Genomic DNA, 21,306 nt, shown 5'->3' on the forward strand with positions numbered 1-21,306 from the left:
GGAAATAGGGTCAACTATGCGTTTATTATGTGAAGCATGCATGTTTTAATTAGCAAAATTTAATACATTTTTTCACAAGTTCTGTGGAAAAATATAATTTTAGGCAAGGTAGACCTCTGGCATTAACGCATTCCATCCCTTTGTTAGACACAAAATCTTTTTAGGATCTTTTATTTCCAAAGTCTTACAGAGATAGAGCCAATTGACGTTTAGTTTTGAGCTTCCCAGTCATGATCATTCAGAAAATTGTTGAGGACCATAGGTGAAAATGTCCTTAAGACACTGGGTAAATGTATTTACTACAGGTTGATACTTTAGTATTCCTGTATACATCCTGTAATTACAAAGGGTCTTCTTGTTCACTTTACTGTTTGAGAGAGCCAGTTTTTCCGTTGGAAACATTTATAATTGTTTTCTCTCAATTGTTCTAGCTATGTTATAATCATGTCATATAATGACCTTTAAAAACGTGTCTAGAAAAGCCTGCAGCTGTTCCCTCCTTGGTTTTTCTCTGCTGAGTTATATTTAAGCCAGTGTCTCTGAAAACAGGCAGTAATGAAAGGGATATTATCCTTAGCAAATATCTTAATCATGGTAAATCTCTGTTGCCCTACAAATGACTGCATGGGGAATTAGAGTCGAGTAAGCCATTTGCTGAATATCACTGCCACCTTTCCTAGGCCATTTAAGCATGTTTAATTTTTCAGGGTGAAACATGAAACCCACTAATACAAATGTTTGCATTTGGACTGAATTATATCCAGACTGTAACAGTTATAGCAGGCTTAGGACCAGATTGTGACTGATCTGTAGGAGGCCAGTTCTTCTTGGGAGAGTGAGAGAGAAAAGTGCAGATTCATTCCCAGTCCCAGCTCTCTTATGTCACTTACGCTGCCTTGATTCTTTTCAAGATTTATATAAGGCTACTATGGGTTGAAGTACCAGTAAAAATATGGATGATGCTTAGCTCTGTATTTTCGTTCTATCAATCACAGTCCTTACCGTTGTCCAATGCCTGGGAGCCCTCAGTGTCTGGATGAGAGACAGCTGGCTTTGGTTCATCCTGGCTAAGATGGAGGTGGCAATGCTATGAAGCAGAAAATACTTTCAGGGACTTGTGTCCTCTGTAACATCACTTTCTATCTGTTTGTTTATCCAGATTTCTATCAGGTTGCCCAGAAACACTGAGAGCATCTGTTCTCCAGTGATCAAGCTTAAGGGAACCTTTTGGGAGTCTGAAATACTACTGAGTACTTCATCCTTTCTTTTTTCTTCTTCCTTTCTTCCTTTTAAGAAAGCAGTGTCTTCTATCTGTGACAGCCCTAACCAGTTTGGACTCAGCCAGAGCCTTGGGAACTGGCAGCTCCAATAGGTGTTTCCTAGGGCAGAATTTGGTGACCGTGAGGTTGTATCTGTTTCAGGTGTCACAGCCCTCTTACTCCACACTGCAGTGTGCCAGGAGCTCATCACCCGTAAACTGCACTCGTTCCAAGGAGTGCACGCTCAGATTCACCTCCCTGGTCTAATATCTTGAGCCATCCATCAGGCAGCTTCTTTCATAAGCCCTGAACAAGACTTTCCAGAGCGGCTACAAGAGTAAGAACTGCGAATGTGGGAGGCAGAGTTTTGTTGTTGACTGTCTCGTGATTTCTGGGCTGACTTTCAGCAAGGATGTGAATGTCTGTGCATCCCAGTGTCTTCTGGCTAAATGCAATACTCCCTGTGTTTAAATCCCAATCAAGCTTCAAAATGACAAGCTCTGATTTTGAATGGTCAACAGAATTTAATAAATATTCTAAAGGCCTTAAATGGGTCCACAGGACATGTGGTTAAGCAATCAGTTATACTTGTTAATTGGGAGATGTAGCTAATAATAACCAAATCAGAAGAGGAAATTGAGTTAGTGCCTTGTAAGAAATAAGACCTTCACAGAGGACCCTGGCACTTGCTCATTAGAGACTTCAAAATTGATCTTTTACTAAAGTTAATCAACTATTTCATGTTTCAGCCACCTCAGCCAGTCACAAATATTCTCCCTTTCCAGATATTGTTTTATTAACTATATATAACTTGTCCTATAGAGTTTTATGCCTTTTTGCTTTTAGCTTGAATCCATGTTTTTTTCTTAAGGAAAAAGTCTATTAAGTCTGTGAAGTTCTATTATACTCTGTTCAGTTTTACACTGTGTAGCTAGGCTAAAGCTTTGATCTCATTTCTCTCCCAGAAGAAACATAAATCCTATGGGAGACAATTATAGGTGAAGATAACAACCCTTAGTATGTTCAGTGTATTATTCAGATGCCTACATGGTGATTGTGGATGAAATATCTACACAGATAAAATGATGATTGATTCTTCACAGCTGTATGAGGTTCCTCTCTCCCTGCATACCCTGATGTTAAAAGAGCTTCTATTCCTGATTCCTGTCACTGTTTTACACATTCAGCTGGTTGTGGGTTTATTGCTATATGTATTGCTTGAAGGATGTGTGTTCTTCAAGCAGATTCTTCCATGAATGAGTTAGGTCTTAATTCTGTCTTCATCTACAGGGATGGATGAAGAAGTGTTTTCCCAGTCAATACATATTTTAGAGCTTTGAAAGTTTCCCTGAAGTGGGATAAAAACTAGGATCTTTCAGAGATTTTTGTAAAAGGCTGCAGAGGGAGAAGGAAGATTACGTACTGGAATAGTGTCTAGGGTTAAGGTTCTCACCCAGATTGTGAGGGTTTGGACCAGGGTGTTCACACTCCAGGTAGATGCTCTGATCACCAGGTAATAGACTATTTTGAGGGGGCTATTTTTTGCCTTCCAGTAGGAATTTTCAACTTGAGTATGAGGAGTCGTTTGTTTTCAGACATTTCTTTTAAATCAGCATGTGCCTGTTTTGGTACATGTTTTCTCCATGCATTTTCTTCTGAAATAAACTAATCTAATGTAGAAATTAGCCCTGTTTTGAGCATGGATTAAACCAGATGACCTCCTAAGGAGTCTTCCAACTTAAATTCTTCTATGATTCAACTTTGGTGGAAAATTCCTCTCCATGTCCAATCAGGAAAAATGATTCTTGAACCTATAGTTACAATACAGTCAAAAATGTCACATTAAGTGCTAGCTGCCATGGTGTAAAGACTTAAGTGTTAAACTATAAATTATTAGATAGTGTTCTCAGTTACTGAGTAGTTTGGTGCATATGGACTTTACATAAGTTCTTATATATATATGTGTGTGTGTGTGTGATGTTAGGCATAGAGAACCAGCGACATGGAGAGACAAAAGTCATGTCTATGCTTGTAACTGATACAGGGCCAAGGGCAGCCCTAGGCACTGGCTGATGATTATCTACACTGTTTGGTTGTTAGTGTGCTCTGTGGCACAATTTTGACCTGGTACAACTAGAAGCATTTCAGATGAAATGGCTGATGATGCTTGGGAGGTTACCACGGGTCAGGGACCCTTCCCATTAAGCAATTTGGATGCTGTTGTGGCTACATTTCTAATGGTAAATAACATAATCAAGTGGAAGGTCACTCTACAGAGGCTGGGGAGGTTGAGGTTATATTCCTGGCTGTGCCCTGGGTTGGCTGGGGTGACCGTAGACATGACACTTCAGTTTTCTTAGTCTCTTTCTTTCAGACTTGTAGATGTCTTAACTGTAAAGACTCAGCTCTTCAAAATCGTGTTTGTCTTCCGTGGTGTGTTGGCAGATATACATGGGGAGGGCCTGTTCTAGGTTGGGACCTCTAGGGGTTCCCATAATACAAATAATAGTAGTAAACAGAAGGGAATGACGTGATTTCTTATGAAATAATTGCCCAATCTCCTTGACAGATGTCAACTGAGTGACTGTTCTGTGTGCACCAGCCTTACAAAAGCAACAGTGTATATTGCATCTTGGACTGACCATTTCAAGAAGGATTTGGGGAGCAGCTTTGCATATCTGTGTTTGCAACAGGCAAGAGCAGCTTCCATCATTAACAAATTTAGTATAGCTCCTATTGATCTGCCAGGGGAGAGCTGCTGTGAAAAAAAGCCATTGAGCATAATTATGTTTGCATTTGAGCTGCTGTGATGTAGAATAAATGCTTGGCACATGAAGAGCTGATCTGTGGATGAGAAAGGTGCCTAAAGATGGGCTTTTACCTTCCCCTGCCACAGGCTTCTAATATCACCATGTGGAATCACTCAATTGCCATGCCTCACTTATTTGTCTGCAAAATGAAATTATCGGCTATTTACTGGAACTGACATGTGCTAGGTTAAAATATGCTCATTAAATGTGCTGATAACGCCAGAGAGAGAATGCATAATGCAAATGATCACCGCTACTCTAGCAAATGCAGTTGTAAGGCTGGGACTGTGCTGGCAGCTGATGTGCACCTCTGGGCGTATGCCCAGAATCACTGCTGCCTCTGGCAAGCTCATACCATGGGGAGGTGAGAGGGCTCCCTTCGTGCTGAGTGCCTGTCCCTGGATCAGCTGAGTAATTGAGTGTTTGTTTCCTTCCAGATGAGTACAAGAGTAAAGTAGCCTGTGAAGATGACAAGCTGAGGCTAAGCTGTAAGAAGAGCACGGTGATAGCCATTTACTCTGCTATCTTTGGAAGGACACAAGGAGGCAGCCTGGAGTGCCCATACCAAACCCTAGGGATGCCCATGATTGGTAAGCAGGGGAACGGCTTGACAGAGCACACTGATGTGGGCAGGGTGATTTCATTTACTGTCATTATGGTAGTGCTGGAACAGAACCTGGTTAGGAAAAGCAGGACTGACACATGCAGCCTGCCGTGGTGGCACTCCTGATGTGTGTTAACCAGTGGTGAGCTTCATCATGAGCACCAAATGAGGTTCAGCTAGATGCCCTCCCAAGTTACCAAGCAGCAGACTTTTAGCAGATTCATGGGACTATATACTTCAGTTTCTTGTTCAATTTTCTGTCCTCCTGGTGGTTCATACACTGAGCCTCTGTCTATACTATGGAGGAACATATTATTGACAGATGTGATGGGCCATCTGTGGCCAAGTCAAGCCTTGACATTGCATGTAAACTTTTACTGAATTTAAAGCAAGCGGTGAAAATTCAAAAAGCAAGTTGTTAAGTTATGTTACAGTTGACTTATGGTACCTTCAAGTAGCTTCTTTACTCTCTTACATTCATGTGTTAAAGTTCAATACATTTAAAAACATTCACTAGAACTGTCTGTTCTTGAGCCAATGTGAAAGGAGTTTGAGTATTTTAGGTTGTGGCAGAAAGCAAATGTCCGTAGTGCAAAATCCTGTGGTGAGCATTCCTCATCATCCTTCTCTGCAGAGGTGAGAGGGAATTAACTGGTTTCCCAAAGGAATTGCCTCTAGAGGGGGAAAGGCTTCAGAGGGGACTGTACAGGGAAGCTTGAGCTGCTGCTGTTGCCTGTGCTGGTATCTGTTCAGCTGCATCTGGGGATCTTTGGCCTCGCAGCTGCTGATCCAGTGCCCTTAAGGAGTTAAATGCTATTCAAATGGAAGCATGTGAAGTGACTGCTTGGAAATATGATAGGCAGATGATGGGGGTCAGTAGGAAACCACAAGTGGAATCAGGCCAGTCAGGTTATTTGTGCAGTGTGGCGAGTGCCTTAGTTGCATAGCTGTGAAAATCTGAGCACTTGCAGCACAGCTGAGTAGTTCAGGGTCTCCTACCCTGGCATGGCAGGAGAGTCACGGTCCTTTAACAGGTTACTTCCCATCTCCTGAGGTGACATATGTCCCTGGATGTGCTGCTGTTATCCCTCAGTTAACAGGCAGCAGAAGCTGAAACAGATATGTCTAGCAGGTTAGCCTAGACCTCTTTCATGTGGTGTTTGGGATGGGCTAAGAGTGTGCGTGCTGGTGCTGTGGTGGTTCGGCTGCTGGGTGATAACTTACCGAGTCAGCAAAACTTGATGGGTTTCCAGCATATACCTGAGCACACTGCTCCTTTGTCCTTGCTGAGAGTGCAGAAAGAGGCACATACCAGTGACAAGGTACTAGCACTGGGACCTGCTTTTGAATGTCAGCGTGAAGCAAAACTGTATGTGAAGCCACAAAGGGTAAAGTTTTACTTTTCTTTGCCCCCGTGCAAAGTCCTGAAACTTGAACTGGCTGATAGCAGGGTATGTGGCACTAGGAAATGGGATAGGAGGCAGTGGAGCTGGGACAGCTAAAATCATAGAACCATAGAATCATAGAATCATAGAATGGTTTGATTGGGAAGAGACCGTAAAGATCATCTAGTTCCAAGCCCCTGCCATGGGCAGGGACACCTTCCACTAGACCAGGTTGCTCAAAGCCCCATCCAGCCTGGCCTTGAACGCTGCCAGGGAGGGGGCAGCCACAGCTTCTCTGGGCAACCTGTGCTAGTGTCTCACCACCCTCACAGGAAAGAATTTGTTCCTAATATCTAACCTAAATCAACCCTCTTGCAGTTTAAAACATTACCCCTCATCCTATCACTCCATGCCCTTGTAAAAATTCCCTCTCCCGCTTTCCTGTAGCCCCTTCATGTACTGGAAGGCTGCTATGAGGTCTCCCCACAGCCTTCTCTTCTCCAGGCTGAAAATCCCCAACTCTCTCAGCCTGTCTTCATAGGAGAAGTGCTCCAGCTCTCTGATCATCTTTGTGGCCTCCTCTGGACTCGCTCCAACAGCTCCATGTCCTTCTTATGTTGGGGGCCTCAGAGCTGGACGCAGCACTGCAGGTGGGGTCTCACGAGAGCGGAGTAGAGGGGCAGAATCCCCTCCCTCGCCCTGCTGGCCACGCTGCTTTTGATGCAGCCCAGGATATGATTTGCCTTCTGGGATCCAAGTACGCACTGCCGGTTCATGTTGAGCTTCTTGTCAACCATCACCCCCAAGTCCTTCTCCTCAGGGCTGCTCTCAATCCATTCCCTGCCCAGCCTGTATTTGTGCTTGGGATTTCCCCGACCCACGTGCAGGACCTGTAGCTAAGAGAACAAGCAGTGAGGTGTGACAGCAGGGCTGCATGTACCGTACCATCTATAGCACTTCTGTGCCCTGTTGTTTTCAAACTGGCCTTGTGATCTCTGCAAATTGGGATGTTTGCCCAAGGAAATAAAGTATTGGATCCTAGAGCGTAGAATGCAGTTTGCTGCTGGGACGAGGCAGAGCCTTCCTCCAGTGTCAGCTCTTAAATGAAACTAGTTACAAAGAGCAGGCTCAGGACAAGACAGTGTAATGCCAAGCTAGTGGTGGGAATGCCGAGGTAGCTTTACACTGAAATGTTTTTAAGCTGGTTTTAAGCTGTGAACTGATGCTAAAAATGACTGAGTTATTGGACAGGAGCAAATATCTGCAGGTTTGGAGTTGCTGGGGTCTCACGTATCTGTTGTTAGCCTGGTGCTGCTGGGGTGCTGAGGGGGTAGATATGTCCTGCCTGCATAGCAGCAAAGGGAGGGTGGGAGGTGTCTCTGGGCCCGTGGCTGACTGCATGCCCTGCAGGGCTGGGGATGAGAGGTGAGGCACTCACCATGGAGCAATGCTTTCCCCAGGTTTTCCCAGGTGTTTGGGCACTGTTTGTGTAGGGTGAAAGACAGACCATATAGCTGTTGGTGCTATGTTCCCCTGCATGCTGAAATCCTGAGTGGCGGGGGGGGGGTGTGTGTGGGCTTAAATAAAAAAAAAAAAAGAGTGAGCAGGTGGTCTTTCAACTCACCTTGCTCCATCCCTCAAATCCCAGCTATATCTGAGAGTGAGTGTCCAGGTCTGCTAGTGTGTTCAGCAACAGCTCGCTGATCCCCTCGGCATGACGCTGCCAATGCTACAGGCAGTTTCTGCTTATTGTGACCTTCCCTTCATCTGTTTTGTGCGAGCTAACCCAACGGGACAGAGCTCTAGTGATGCAGGAAAAGGGAAGTGAGTTGTGGCTGTGGGTATCACTCCTCTCTTGGCCCCACAGGACAAACCGGTGTTGGATCCATCTGCAACCCAAATCAGCAAAAAAGCATATTCACACCGTGCTTTCCTCACGGGACGCTGCAAGAAATAGTAGTCCTGCATACATTTACAGCACTGAAGTGAGGGGGTTGTGCTCCCAGCTGCCACTAGCAGTTGTGGGAGCGGCGCACGGAGTCCCCCAACCTGCTCCACAAACTGTACTCCTGCCACAGGCCTGCCTAGCCCAGCAGGCAGCTCTGTTCCTTCAGAAGCAGGTGAAAACATCATGGCTTATAAATCAAAGCTTTCTCTAGCTAGAGAACATTTCCCTGCACGTTTCCACAGCCCTGCGATATGGGGGGGGCTGCTCCGTGACAGCCTTTGATCCCAGGCATTCGCAACGAGCTGATCTTACAAACATGACCGTGTGACTCAGACTTCGTGGCAGCATCCAGTTCCCGTAAGGCAGAACTCAGCTACGTTCTGCACATGGAAGATTTATTCTGTTTGAATTTCATGGGACTGATGATTTGTGTCAAGTCTGAGCCTTGGCAAAGGGCCTTTTCCCAGGAAGTAGGTCCTGGACAAGTTTGCAGTGATTATTTTTATCCAGGCAGCATGAGTTACTTGATGAGTGAAGAACTCGTACTTGCCCCAAAGGTGGGGAAGGGTATCTTTTCTTCCTCTCCTAATGAAAAACAGTTCATAAATTTTTATTTGATTGTTTTTCTCTGAACAAAATGCACATTTGGGTTGAATTTAGAAATCTACAGCTTCCACAGAGGAGGCTTGTAAAGAACTGAGGTCTAAGATGGGGAGGAGGGGTGGCATAATATTGTATATATTTCTGACTTTGACATAGGTAAGGGAACAAATAATTTAATGTATGTTGCTTCTGCCTTGAAAAACAAGACCTTGTACTCCTGTGGGAGTGTAGAGGAGAGAAAGTCCACGAATGATGAGTTTCTTGGATTCTGCAGAGACATGAGCTACGTTAGGTGCTCAGGTGGAGAGGTCCGAGGTATCGTGATGTTGCAGCCCTTTAACCTGCATAACCCAGCCATTGTTGTGCTGCTTTTGGGTAGTGTAGGATCCCCAAGTCAGACTTCACACACCATGCCATGCCAGACACATGCTTTTTCTCTGTCTAATGTCTAGATGAATGTGCTTAGCATCTATGAAGGGAAAGTTATTGTGAAGAACTCCATCCTATCCCTGTCATATTAAAGAGAAAATCTGCCAGGATCCTCTTTTAACTGGAAACATGCTGAAACTTGTGTCTCTGACCGTAATGGGAAACCCCTGCAAACAGCTGGACCCCTCCTTGAATGCCCTGGGAACTCTGAAAAGCTCCTAAAGGAATTTGACCTTATTTGTAACTCTCCTAATAAAGCCTCCACTTTGCTGCCAGCGTGTGCAGAGAGAATACACAGCATAGGGAGGTCTCTGGGGAAAGGGTTATTCGCAAGCAACAAACCATTAATATCCCTCAGCCCGATGAACCCTTTGCCCCGTTATCGTGCTGTTTACAGCTGCCTCTGCCTGCATCTCTTGTTTATACCAAGAGAAGCCAATTTTTAAAAGTGGCCTTTTCCTGCTTGTATCTGAGTGCAAGGTAATGATCTAATTAGGAGACTGAGGAGGAAGAACTTGGATGTAAAACAATTACCCTTTTTATCATTAAGTGGAGCGATGTCCTTGATCATATTCAGGGCACCTGACATGCTCACATATACATTTTCACGGTAGCTACCCCCTGAAACACAGGGAGCGAGATGGACGTGTTCAGCTGACCTCTAACATCAGGATCCAGGTCTCCTCCTCAAGCACCCTGTCTCTCTCCATCACGTATACAAAGAACCCACAACAATTTAATTCCTCACCCCGAGCAGAAGGAATCTGGGCTTGGTTTCAGAGTTGGCACAAGATATTGGGAACTCTGGCTCCAAAGCCCAGCTTTGGGTTGTGGTGTGTGGGTTAAGATGAGTAGTCTGCTGAGAAGTGAAATGTCCTTGTCACTTAACATACAAGTTCTCTCCTGTGCCTCTGTAGGGAGGCACAGGATGTGTTCACAAAGCCCTGAGGAAACTCAGATGGTCACTGGTGCTTTCTAACTCATTGGATCTGATAAGGAAAGAGCAGCGGAATGAGTTCAGCAAAGGAGCCTGTGCTCTAGGTGCTCATTCCCTGGTATTTTTCATTTTAATGCAGTGACAGAAGGTGATCCAACCCAGTTTGTTTTGATTTCCTCCTCTTAATGCAGATGTATATATGACTCAAACCAGAGCCTTCACAGTCCCTCATATAAATATTTATTACACCATAAAAAAAATGGACCCTTCTAGTTTGTTTATCTGTGATCAGTTCTAACATGTGAATAAGTATGAAATACATGCGGTGAAAAAAAATCCATTTTATTCCATGGTACATGTTTCTGTTCCTGCCAACACAAGAGCTGGTTTTAAGAGACTGCAACCCTCCAGCCGTGCATTTCTGGCTCTCTTCTGCTTCACCATCCATGACCATTTTCCATCCCACATTTCCATCCGTACACATTTGTGGCTGTGCTCTAATCTTGGTCTTAATTGAAATACTTAAAAATAAAAGGCCTCCAAACTGTGGAGCTGGAGCGATGAGGGGTAGTAACCTCTGGCACTGGTGGGGGAAGCAGTGGGGGCCTGGGGTGGCAGGAGGAGATGGGGTATTCACTGAAATCTGTGCTTTAGCAGATCCAAGTGCTTGTGGCTGAAAACGCTCGTGTTACATCCTGGTTTCACCCTATGGGAAATGATGGCCTTTAAAACGGCTGTAAGGCTGGGTTTGTGGGACGAGCAGCAGACGTGGGAGGGAGTCAGGCCACATCTATCCTTTCTAACGTAGACACCAGGCTTCCAGAGTATCCCTGCCCCTAGGTGTGACTCTATGTACATTGCATTTACATTCAGTGCAGAAACTACTTTATTATGTGTGTAGCGCATGATTAAGAACACGTTTTTAGAGGCCAGTCTGTTTGTATGCAATAAAACCCACAAGTATCCAAGTTTGAAGGCTAAATGAATATCAGTTGGTGTTTAGTTCACATATAATACCTTGTTAAATTTAAATTGAAATGAAATTCCCATTTAGAACACTAAGTTAAAGTGGAACAAAGGCTGCTTTCAGAATGTTGTCTTTCAGTTTTAGATACTTTGCATGTTTCACTTTTTGTCTCAAAACACCAGGAGGTAATTAAAATCACTTTACAACTGTTTCTAGAAAACTCAAACTATTGTTGGATTCCATAGAGTCATAAAACATGATTTATATGAAGTTGTTTTTATATGCACACAATTGCTATTTAAAAAAGAAAAGAAAAAATCCATTCAAATTTGCTTCTGGGCAAGATCTTTCTCAAAGCCGAGGTTCAACTGGGTTTTAAAAAAGTTGTTTACAGTGGAGTATGACCCCATGCAGTGGTTGTAAATAAAAATTCTGAAAGTAGTAATTTAAATAGCACTAGCAGGCTCTGTGGTGATATTGGTATGATATTTGAGGAAGTAAAGTGGGTATTTGTAACACCTTCAGTAGTATCAACTTCTTCAGTAACTGCTCTTATAAAAGATACCTATTGCCCAACTATTAAAAGCAAATTCAGAATATAATCCTAATAATAAAAGGGCAGAACTTAAGAGGTGTAAATCTATAGCATCTCAACTTATTTCCATGGAGTTACTCTGAATGAAACCAGTGTAACTTGTTCAGAACTGATAAAGTTCCTCTTAAAATAATTCAGATGTCACTCAAGAATATTACGAAATTACCACAAGGTAATGTGAAACCTGTGAGGTTGCAAGCACGCTGTGCGTTATTTTAGGGACCAAGGGCAAGAAGTGACTTGCAGATTGTGTCAGCTGGGTAGTCTCTTAAAGAAAATGGGCCAGTCCCACAGCTTCTGAAGTTCAGACCTTGCTTCAGCCTAAGTGCAGGCACTTGTTGAACTAAACCCATGTTCAGGAAAATACTTTTGTTTGGCTGTAATTAATAGGAAGGACAGATGAACTCAGGAACTTAGCAGAGAAGTAGGTGCTCCTGGACAAAAGGAGGCTGAGGGGAGACCTTATCACTCTCTAAAACTACCTGAAAGGAGGTTGTAGTGAGGTGGGGGTTGGCCTCTTCTCCCAGGCAACTAGCAACAGGACTAGAGGGCACAGCCTCAAGCTGCACCAGGGGAGGTTCAGGTTAGACATTAGGAAAAATTTCTTCACAGAAAGGGTTATTAGGCATTGAAATGGGCTGCCCAAGGAGGTGGTGGAGTCACCATCCCTGGAGGTGTTTAAGAGAAGACTGGATGTGGCACTTAGTGCCATGGTCTAGTTGACACAGTGGTGTTAGGTCAAAGGTTGGACTCGATGATCCCAGAGGTCTCTTCCAACCTAGCTGATTCTGTGATTCTGTGCACTGAATGCACCATCCCTATCTTCTACTGAGAGAAGCAAAAGCTGTTAGCTTCTTTGCTCTTTATCTTGAATGCCTTACGGTCCACAACCAACTGTTCTCTGCTGCAAATTAAATAATAAAATTTTACCGTCATTGCTAGACCAGAACTGCTTTGTTCTCTGAGGCTTCTTGGACCCAAGTTTGAAGCTGTCCTCAGATTCTCACTTTAGCCCCCAAACCTGCAAAATGTTATTAATTTGCTCAACTTTACACACTCTGAGTCAGTCTCTGCAAAACTGAATCCTCATATGTTTTAGATGTGTTCTGGTTCCAGATACAAAGGTGGTAAGATGATTTGAGTTCACATTAATAAACCCAGTGTTTCTGACTGTGCATTTGTAATTAAACCTGCAATTAATCCTTCAGTTGCAGCCTCTATTTAAGATTGTTTTCTCTTTTCTGGCCTACTGCTGAAGTTTCCAAAGTTTTATGAAGTGTGTGGTGAGTAATTTTTCTCTCTCTTTCATTAGAATGTACTTTTAAATGTAAAGCTGTCCTTCTCTGCACATCCTTCTAATGTTTGGATGTAGACTTCTTTTTTAGCCAGCTGTTCTCAGTGACATTGTGCAAGACATGGACGCTGTATCCAGCTGCACCAACGTGAAGTTCCCTGCTGCTATTTGTAATAATGATGATGACAATTTATATCACAGAATCACAGAATCACAGAATCAACCAGGTTGGAAGAGATCTCAGGGATCATCGAGTCCAACCGCTGCCCCTACACCACCCTGTCAACTAGACCATGGCACTAAGTGCCATGTCCAGTCTTTTCTTAAACACATCCAGAGATGGTGACTCCACCACCTCCCTGGGCAGCCCATTCCAATGTCTAATAACCCTTCCTGAAAAGAAATTCTTCCTGATGTCCAACCCGAACCTCCCCTGGCGAAGCTTGAGGCTGTGCCCTCTTGTCCTATCGCTAGTTGCCTGGGAGAAGAGGCCAACTCCCACTTCACTACAACCTCCCTTCAGGTAGCTGTAGACTGCAATAAGGTCACCTCTGAGCCTCCTCTTCTCCAGGCTAAACAACCCCAGCTCCCTCAGCCGTTCCTCGTAGGTCAGACCCTCCAGACCCTTCACCAGCTTGGTCGCCCTCCTCTGGACTCGCTCCAACACCTCAACATCTTTCTTGAAGTGCGGGGCCCAGAACTGAACACAGTACTCAAGGTGCGGCCTCACCAGTGCTGAGTAGAGAGGGACGATCACTTCCCTAGACCGGCTGGCTACACTATTCCTAATAGAGGCCAGGATGCCATTGGCCTTCTTGGCCTCCTGGGCACACTGCTGGCTCATGTTTAGCCGGCTGTCGATCAGCACCCCCAGGTCTCTTTCCACCGGGCCGCTTTCCACCGGGTCGCTTTCCACCGGGCCTCTATCAGAAACTCAGCTCAACGTGATACCGAAGTACCTGGCACTGCCAAAGCAAAAACCAAATAGAAAGTCCCTCAAACAAAAGCTCACAGAAGAAGAAACAACATGCTGGGACTGATGCTGTTGTGAGGGAGGTAGACTCTCCTTGGCCTCGATGTTGACCATTAGATGTTGGAGCATCTCTCCGACTCTGCTCTGCACAGCATCAGATAGTGCTTGTACCACAGCTGGTGAGCAGGGACCTGGGAAACCAGAGCTAATGTGTGGGCCAAAGCCCCAGTGATATTTCCCCACCAGTCCTGACTGCAAACCCTTTTGCACAGCCCAGTGGCTTATCAAGCAAAAATTCTCAGCCTGTGCTTACAGCTCAGAAGTGCTTTTAATAATCTCTTCTAACAAATTCATTTCTTTTATTTCCCTACTTGAAGAGGGTTTTCTCGTGCTTGGAACAGATTGACTGTGCAGGTTTTCTGAAGCCTGTCCTGTCGTGGCTTCCAAACCAGCAGCCTTTTAGTTGTTTTGGGTCTCTGCTCCTGAGCATTCCTCTTTACACATCTGCTTCTGCTTCTTTTCTTGTTTAAGGGTGGTCTTTTATTTTCATTGGTTGGTCTTCACATTGGTTGGTCTTAAGGGCTAAGTATCTGTAGTTTGGTTTTCTTCCTCTTGTCTTCCACTCTCCCTGTGGTTCTAAACCCAACTCACTTCTTGTGTCCTCTATAGAGGCTTGTGTGCCACAGCAAGGAAGAGAAATCCAGTGTATTTCTGTTGCCCCCATCTGAAACTGTGTGACAGTGCCACGCTGATAAAGAAATTACCTCCCCAGGCTGCTTACTGTGGAGAGAAAGTGGACAAAGCCCACCTTTATTAACTGTCTTCTGCACTGGCTTTTAAAGAGAACGTCAAACTTAGTGGGCATGGGCTAAGCTGAAAATGCCTGGGATTTGATATACTGCATGTGGTGCAGACTGGCTCATCAATGCTCTATGAAGACATCCTCCACAAGCTGCTAGGATGCGTAATTTTGGCTAATTTGCAGCTGAAGCAGAGGCTTAGACATGTCCAGCAGCTGCCCCTTTATGAAGGAGCTGAACTTTGTATCAACCACAGCTAATGAAGCATCTTCAAAATAAATGAGAAACTGTCCAAGAGCAGAACTTCCTTCCTCCCTGTTTGTGACAGAGATTCTCTTGCAGAATGAGGCAGTTTTGAGTCACTCCTAGGTAAAATGTGGAGGAATTTAGGCAGCTGCCTCACCTGCAAGTTTGGAGTTACTTTCTTCCTGCTTACGTCCTTCTTGCCCTTCCGTTGAAGTTTGCTTTCTCTTTTGGCAGATGAGTAGATAACCACAGCACTGATTCAGACATCTGTCAGCTTTCTTTACAGGAACTAAATTTCTCTCCTCTTAGTTAATTGACTCCCACATCTTCCATCTTTCATTCTGTCCTCCCTGCTTCCTAGCTCTCAGCAAGTAACTTCTTGGGTTTTATTCTTTAGCAAAAAATTGTATTGCATGTTTTGGAGAGGAATCCTGTCCTCTGCTTGGGAGGAGTTCCCTCCTAGAGCTGTCACTTGTTTGTAAATGATTTCCCTCAAGGCAATATTTATCTTAGCTCATTTCTTCCACCTGCTCCTCAGAAGATAGCAAAGAAAACTAGGGTTCTGCTGGCTGTTTTAATTCCAGATGTGGGTCTGCTCCTGATGCCTTTACATTGAGACAAAATGTGCCATAGAATTCGTCTCTTGATCAGGCACCACCAGTCCTGTTCCAGTTCCTAATCACTTACCTCACATGCATTGCTGGAAATAGTATTTTAGCCAAAGAGTCTCTTTCTGAAGCCTTTAATTACAGCCAATCATTTAGTCCTTTTGACACTTCAAGGTCTTATACTTTGTTGGTTGAAAAAGTAGAATGAGTGCTCCAACTTTTTTTTGCTAAATTCATGGACTCAGAGAGTGCATCCTCTGACAAGTAGGTGGAGTTTTCTTCTCAGCCTCTACTTTTCTTTTTTTTTAAGTGCACACATGTTGATATTGGGGTGTGCTCCATGCCCTGCTTCCTTTCCAGATCCATGAAGAGCCTTACAGCATGCTAACATATTCACACGTTTAGGTGTACGTGGTCCTGCTTCCTCTGGACAGCCTGCCTCGTCTGTGCAGGAACCTGCCTTTGCAGGCTCCACATGGATGTGGTAGGTGAGTCTGATCATGAGGCTGACAGGTGCACAGACGTTCTTGAGCGTCTGGCATATGTCCAACTTCACTGTGGCATTAGTCACTCGTCTCAAAACTAGGTGTCTAAATCTGTTTGTGGATCCATCTGTGCTGACTGCTGCCTTGGAAGAGGCTCCAATCTCCGCCAGAGCATCTAAGAGTTACCCTAATACAAAAATTAAACTGTTTTGAAACGTTCTTTCAAACCCAGATAGGTTTTGCAATCAAAAGCAGCAACGTATGGCTTGGATTTCAGATTTGGATGTGTCACCCTTATTGGAGAAAAACAAGTAACAGTGAGTAACCAAAGTAACGGATGTGATTAATAGGCATTGGCTCCAATTTCTTTTTTTCACCAGGAAGAGGTAATAAAGAAATAGTCATGCTCGGAAGCAGCCTTAAACTGACTAAAACCCATTCATTGTGGTGAGCTTGATGATATGGACATTACATCACTGAGACTGATTCCAGTTTTAAAGCCAATGCTGTCTGCAAGCTGTAGCTGGTAAAATCCTCCAGTGTGGCTTTGTTGCCATCTGATTTGGATTTTACCCTGTCAGAGGCTGGGCTGATAAAGACGGTAGATCAGGGAGTAATATCGTACTAAATGCAGCTGGTAAGATGAATTACCTACTGAGGGCTTAGACTAAGAGTTGTGAAATGAAACTGGCCAGCAGTCAGCATTTGTGGAGTCATCCTGTGAAAGGGAATTCACCTTGCAGCAGAACCAAGGCTGGAGAGACGTGCATCTTCTAGAAAATGGGGCCAGAAGTAAAGAGGATAAGGTGACCTGATCCCTCTCTCCCCCAAACCCAACCTTTATTTTAAAATACCATATTCCAAAAGCACAGCTGATATCTTTAAACACTTTTACATGTGGAAGTTTCACCGTCACCAGGATTCGTATTTGCTCTTCGGCAGTGTACTGAAGCAATCCAAGACTAATGAAAACCAAGGGTAACTCTGGCCCAGCCTGTGTAAGTGTGAGGTCTTAAAGTGTTTTTTATTGCTCTGCTGTGGGGTTTGAGCTTTGTGGGCTTTAAAAGGTTCTTGGCAGGGGCCTCGCTCTGCTTAGCAGTACTTACCTCAGACTTAGTGATAAGGTGTTGGCATTTGTGAGTGTCCTTCCCATATCTCTGACACATGGGATCGCTTGTTTGTCACTGATGTCGGGATGGTATGTCATATAACATCCGCAGTGTGCACTTAGCAAGCAAACAAGCAGCAAAAGAAAGGAGGTATTGCCCCGAATGAGCATGCTATCTGGTGCAACAGGAGTGCCACATCTTATCTTCCATTTCTGAAGACCTGGAAAATATAAATTTGGCCAGCTGCAGGGAACCATAGCCCAATTCTGCTTTACCTCATTGCTAGGCTTTGCTTCCCTGTGTCTTTTTGAGAGGCTAGCTGCATGATTTATGGATAAGAGAAACTCTGTCTTCTTGCCTCTGTGAGCTCTGGGAATAGGCACCTGGAGGTGAAAACTTCCAACCTGGAATCACCTCCTGAAGAGGTACAAATAAACCTGGAGGTCTCCCTTCAACCCAGCTCCCTAATCACTTGTTTACCTTTAGAAGTTAAATAGTTAAATTACCTACATGTACTTCATAACAGCCAAGAGGAGTGATGTTGAGTGTTTTTATACTCCTGAGACATGGGGGTAAAAGAAAATACCATGTCACTTCTAGAGCTCTGAATGACGTGATGGTGACTGTGATTTATAAGCGTGCTGTAGCCTCATCTATCACTCAGCCATCTCTCAGATGTCTTATTGACATCTTCAGACTAGTTAGTGAGGGAATAAAGATGCCTGAATATGACATTTTGACATCCAGCTAAATGACCTCCTTATCACAAATCCTTTGAAATGTATAAGGGAGATGGTCCCATTTGGAGGTTTTGATTGCTGCTCTTACATTTTTCAGTTCAATGTGTTATGTGGAGGATGAACATGTTGACAGATCAAAAAAACCAAGAGGGGAGACCAGGCTAATTTCAGGATCCATGTAGTCCTCCCTCAAAGTACTGCTGGCTGCTTGCCCTGGCATTTACGGGAATGCACAAGGCATTTGTGCTTAGAAATTGTGTGGAGGGAAAAATTCCCTGTTGTGACCAAAAGGAAGTCTTTGAAGTGAAAACTTTGTCAAATTTTGTCCATAGAGTCCACTTCTTTTTTTCAGGGCTGGAAGAATATGACTGATTCCAAGAGAATGGCTCAGGCCTTACCATGGGGAAAATGAGAAGGGTATTTGGATTTACCATGTGGGAGCCTGGTATTGTCGGTAGAGTTTAGCTGGATCTTGTAACATGGGTACCTGAGATGGCTTTCTGCCACTCCTGCATTCACCAGATTTTGGTGCTCATTAGGGTTTGGAGGTCAGTGGCAACAGTAAAGACTTCCCTAAATTGTGGCTGTTTGCTACAAGAGCCAAGGAAACTGAGTACCACAAGAAACCTCCACAATGCTATGTTGAAGTCAAACTGGCAGCTATTTACCAGCAGTCAGAGATCAATATTGCTTAACATCTTCAGTAACGACCTGGATGATGGGACAGAGTTTGTGAGTGGCACCAAATTGGACAGAACAGTTGTTAACAGCAGGGGTTAGGGACCTCAGAGGAACCTCAGTGAGCTGGAGAAACCTTAAGAAACCTCGTGAACTTCAACAAAGGCAAGTGCAAAGTTCTGCACCTGAAAAACCCTCTGCAACAGCACAGGCTGATGGCCAGCTGACTAGAAAGCATCTCTGCAGAAAAAGGACTGGGGGTCAACAAGCTGAATGAGTCAGTGGTGTGATCTTGAGGCAATGGTGGCTAAGTGGATACTGGACTTTATGAGTAAGAATATTGTAAGCACATCAAGGAGAGGGTTTATTCACTCTATTTGGCGTTCCAGTACTCCACCTAACTGGAGTAGTGGCGTGTCCAGTTTGGGGCTCCCCAGATAAAGACATACATTGAAAAACTGGAGCAAGTCCAGTGAAGGGCCAGCAAGGTGGTCAGGGGGCTGGAGAACACTGCATATGGGGAAATGCTGAGGGACCCGGGTTTGTTCAGTCTCAAGAAGAGAAAGCTCAGAGTGGGATCTTATTGCTGTTTTCTACTACCTAATAGGTGGCTCTTACAAAAGACTGTTCTTGGAAATGCAAAGAAAAAAAACAAACACCAAAAGCAATGAACACACGTTGCAGCAATGGAAATCTGATTAGATACAAGGAAAAAATTCTTCACCTGGAGAGTGGTTTAGTCCTGGAACAGGTGCCCAAGGAGTTTGGGGAATATTTATCTGTGGAGATTTTCAGAACTTGCCTGGGCAAATTCCTGAGCAACCTGATGTAACATCAAAGCTGGCTGTGCTTTGAGCAGGAGGCTGGACTGGATAGACTCCAGATATTGCTTCCAACTACATTATTGTATGGTTTATGCACTGCAGTCCCAACAGGTGACTTTTTTCCTGGATATATTTTCAACATTAAGGTTTGCAAAAAGTCCACGTAAAAGAGGCTTTTAAAATTTTGGTGTCTTACTTTCTATGCTAGGGGATTTCATCCCCATCTGTAATTGAAGCATATTGAATCTCTTCTGCTTTTCTGCTCATTTTGGCTAGTGCAGGTTGAGCTGGAGCAGCCTGGCAATTGAAGAGTGTGGATTTCACTGCTGATTTTGGGGAATGCGGAGGCCTGGTCTGTGCCCAAAGAAGCTGGGTATCTAGGGCTACAGGTACGCTGGCTGGGCACAGATACTGGAAATAGATCTCTGTACTGTTAAACTGTAGCATGGTCCATGGCATGGTTCGTTGCCTTGGCCCAGCTAACACTCTCCTAGGCAGTCCAGAAGATGGTTTGAGGTTGGTTACAGGACAGGAACTGGGTATTACCGCTCTGTTTTGGAGGGTAAGAGTGTTTAATAGCATGGATGTGGGTTGTTCCCCACAGTTTGCCTCAGGGCCAGGGAATGGGCCAGGGTAAGTTTTCATTTATCAGTGAACATGTAGCCAGGGTAGGCTGGACCTGGGCACTGATAAAATACAAGTAGGGATTGCAGTGTTAGGACCTGCTCTGGCAGATGGAGCTACATAGAAGAGGCTCTTACAACTCAAGCTACCTCTGCATTGGTAGTGGGGCTGGTGAAGGGGCTAGAGCAGGGACCTACAGCTTCCTACAACTGATAGGCAAGGTCCTACAACATCCTACAACAGGATGTTGTTTTCAGTGGGTAGCATGGGCAAGGCTGTTGTCTCCTGGGGGAAAAAAAATACAGCTACTACCTGATAAAGGTAGCATCAGGATTGTGCTCACCTACCGTGTATACATCAGCTACTCTGTACTGAATACAGTGAGAAAGAGCCTGCTGCCTGGCCCTGGGGCTGACTGAACTCATGTCCATGCAACTAAACCCTCTACCACATACTCCTGCTCCTCTGCTTTCCATCCAAAATATCTGGGGGGGCCTTCTGCAAATTGACAGTTGGGACTAGCCCTGTTGTATCTCAGACTGTATTACCTGTTTGGGGTAATGCTAGTTGGCAAAATCATTCTAAGGAACAAGGTAGCACTTAAACAAGGGGGATAATGGTGTGTCCGGATTCGAGCCCTGTTTGGTTTCCTAGTGCAGATGCTGCTGCTAAGTCAATAGGGATGGAGACTGTAGCCTGCTCAGAACAGCACAGGAGGATGGAGGTCATCGATACCAAGACATGACTGGTGATGACTAGAAAAGCTGGTGATGTTAGTGCAAGGGTGTATGACAGATAAAACTGCTAGAAGCATTTTTCAATGCGCCGAATCTACAAATCTGGCACCTGAAGAGTCAGTCCAATTTGTTAAGGTGGAGGGCAGAGTCTGTAGTTACCGCTCGTTCCTACATGAGGAGCGTCCCAAAGGCTGACCATCTCTGGTGAAGACGTATGCGAAAGACTTGTCATGCTTCTCACAGGACCAGTAATGGGTAATTCCTCACACTCCCGCAGAGGCAGTGAGCTCCTGTGCCGGGGGCAAGGCCCCTGTGCAGGCAGCCGTGGGATGCTGCCTGTTTTGCGTGAGGACAATAACAAATAAAAAGAATAGGTGCCCTCCATGAAATCCTGTGCAGTGCTTAGTTTTTATGAGTTTCTCTAACTGGGCATTTGACAAAAAGACAATAAAGCAGAATTGCTGCATGCCAGATGTTCCCATTGGAACCTCTGAAACTCGTTGGATCAAAAATCCCCTAAGGAAATTTGGGTGGTTCAGTATGAAAATGCTCACATGGGGCCCTGTTCCTTTGTCATTTGCAGCATGTAAAATAAAATGCTGCCTTCAATTTGAGAAAAAAGACGTGTTACCCTGTAGGCTTAGTTTTCTG

General features: G+C 44.5%; 1 protein-coding gene across 1 annotated transcript in view; it reads left to right on the forward strand.

Moving 5' to 3' along the window:
* The window catches only part of EVA1A (eva-1 homolog A, regulator of programmed cell death), a 218,113-nt gene that overhangs the window by 86,939 nt on the left and 109,868 nt on the right, over positions 1-21,306 (forward strand). Inside the window, exon 4 of the mRNA XM_068410978.1 lies at positions 4,507-4,659. Coding sequence (XP_068267079.1) covers positions 4,507-4,659 — 153 coding nt within the window. The remainder of the gene's footprint in view (positions 1-4,506; positions 4,660-21,306) is intronic.

The sequence above is a fragment of the Nyctibius grandis genome, chromosome 1 (assembly GCF_013368605.1).
Source record: "Nyctibius grandis isolate bNycGra1 chromosome 1, bNycGra1.pri, whole genome shotgun sequence".
NCBI classification, from domain to species: domain Eukaryota; kingdom Metazoa; phylum Chordata; class Aves; order Nyctibiiformes; family Nyctibiidae; genus Nyctibius; species Nyctibius grandis.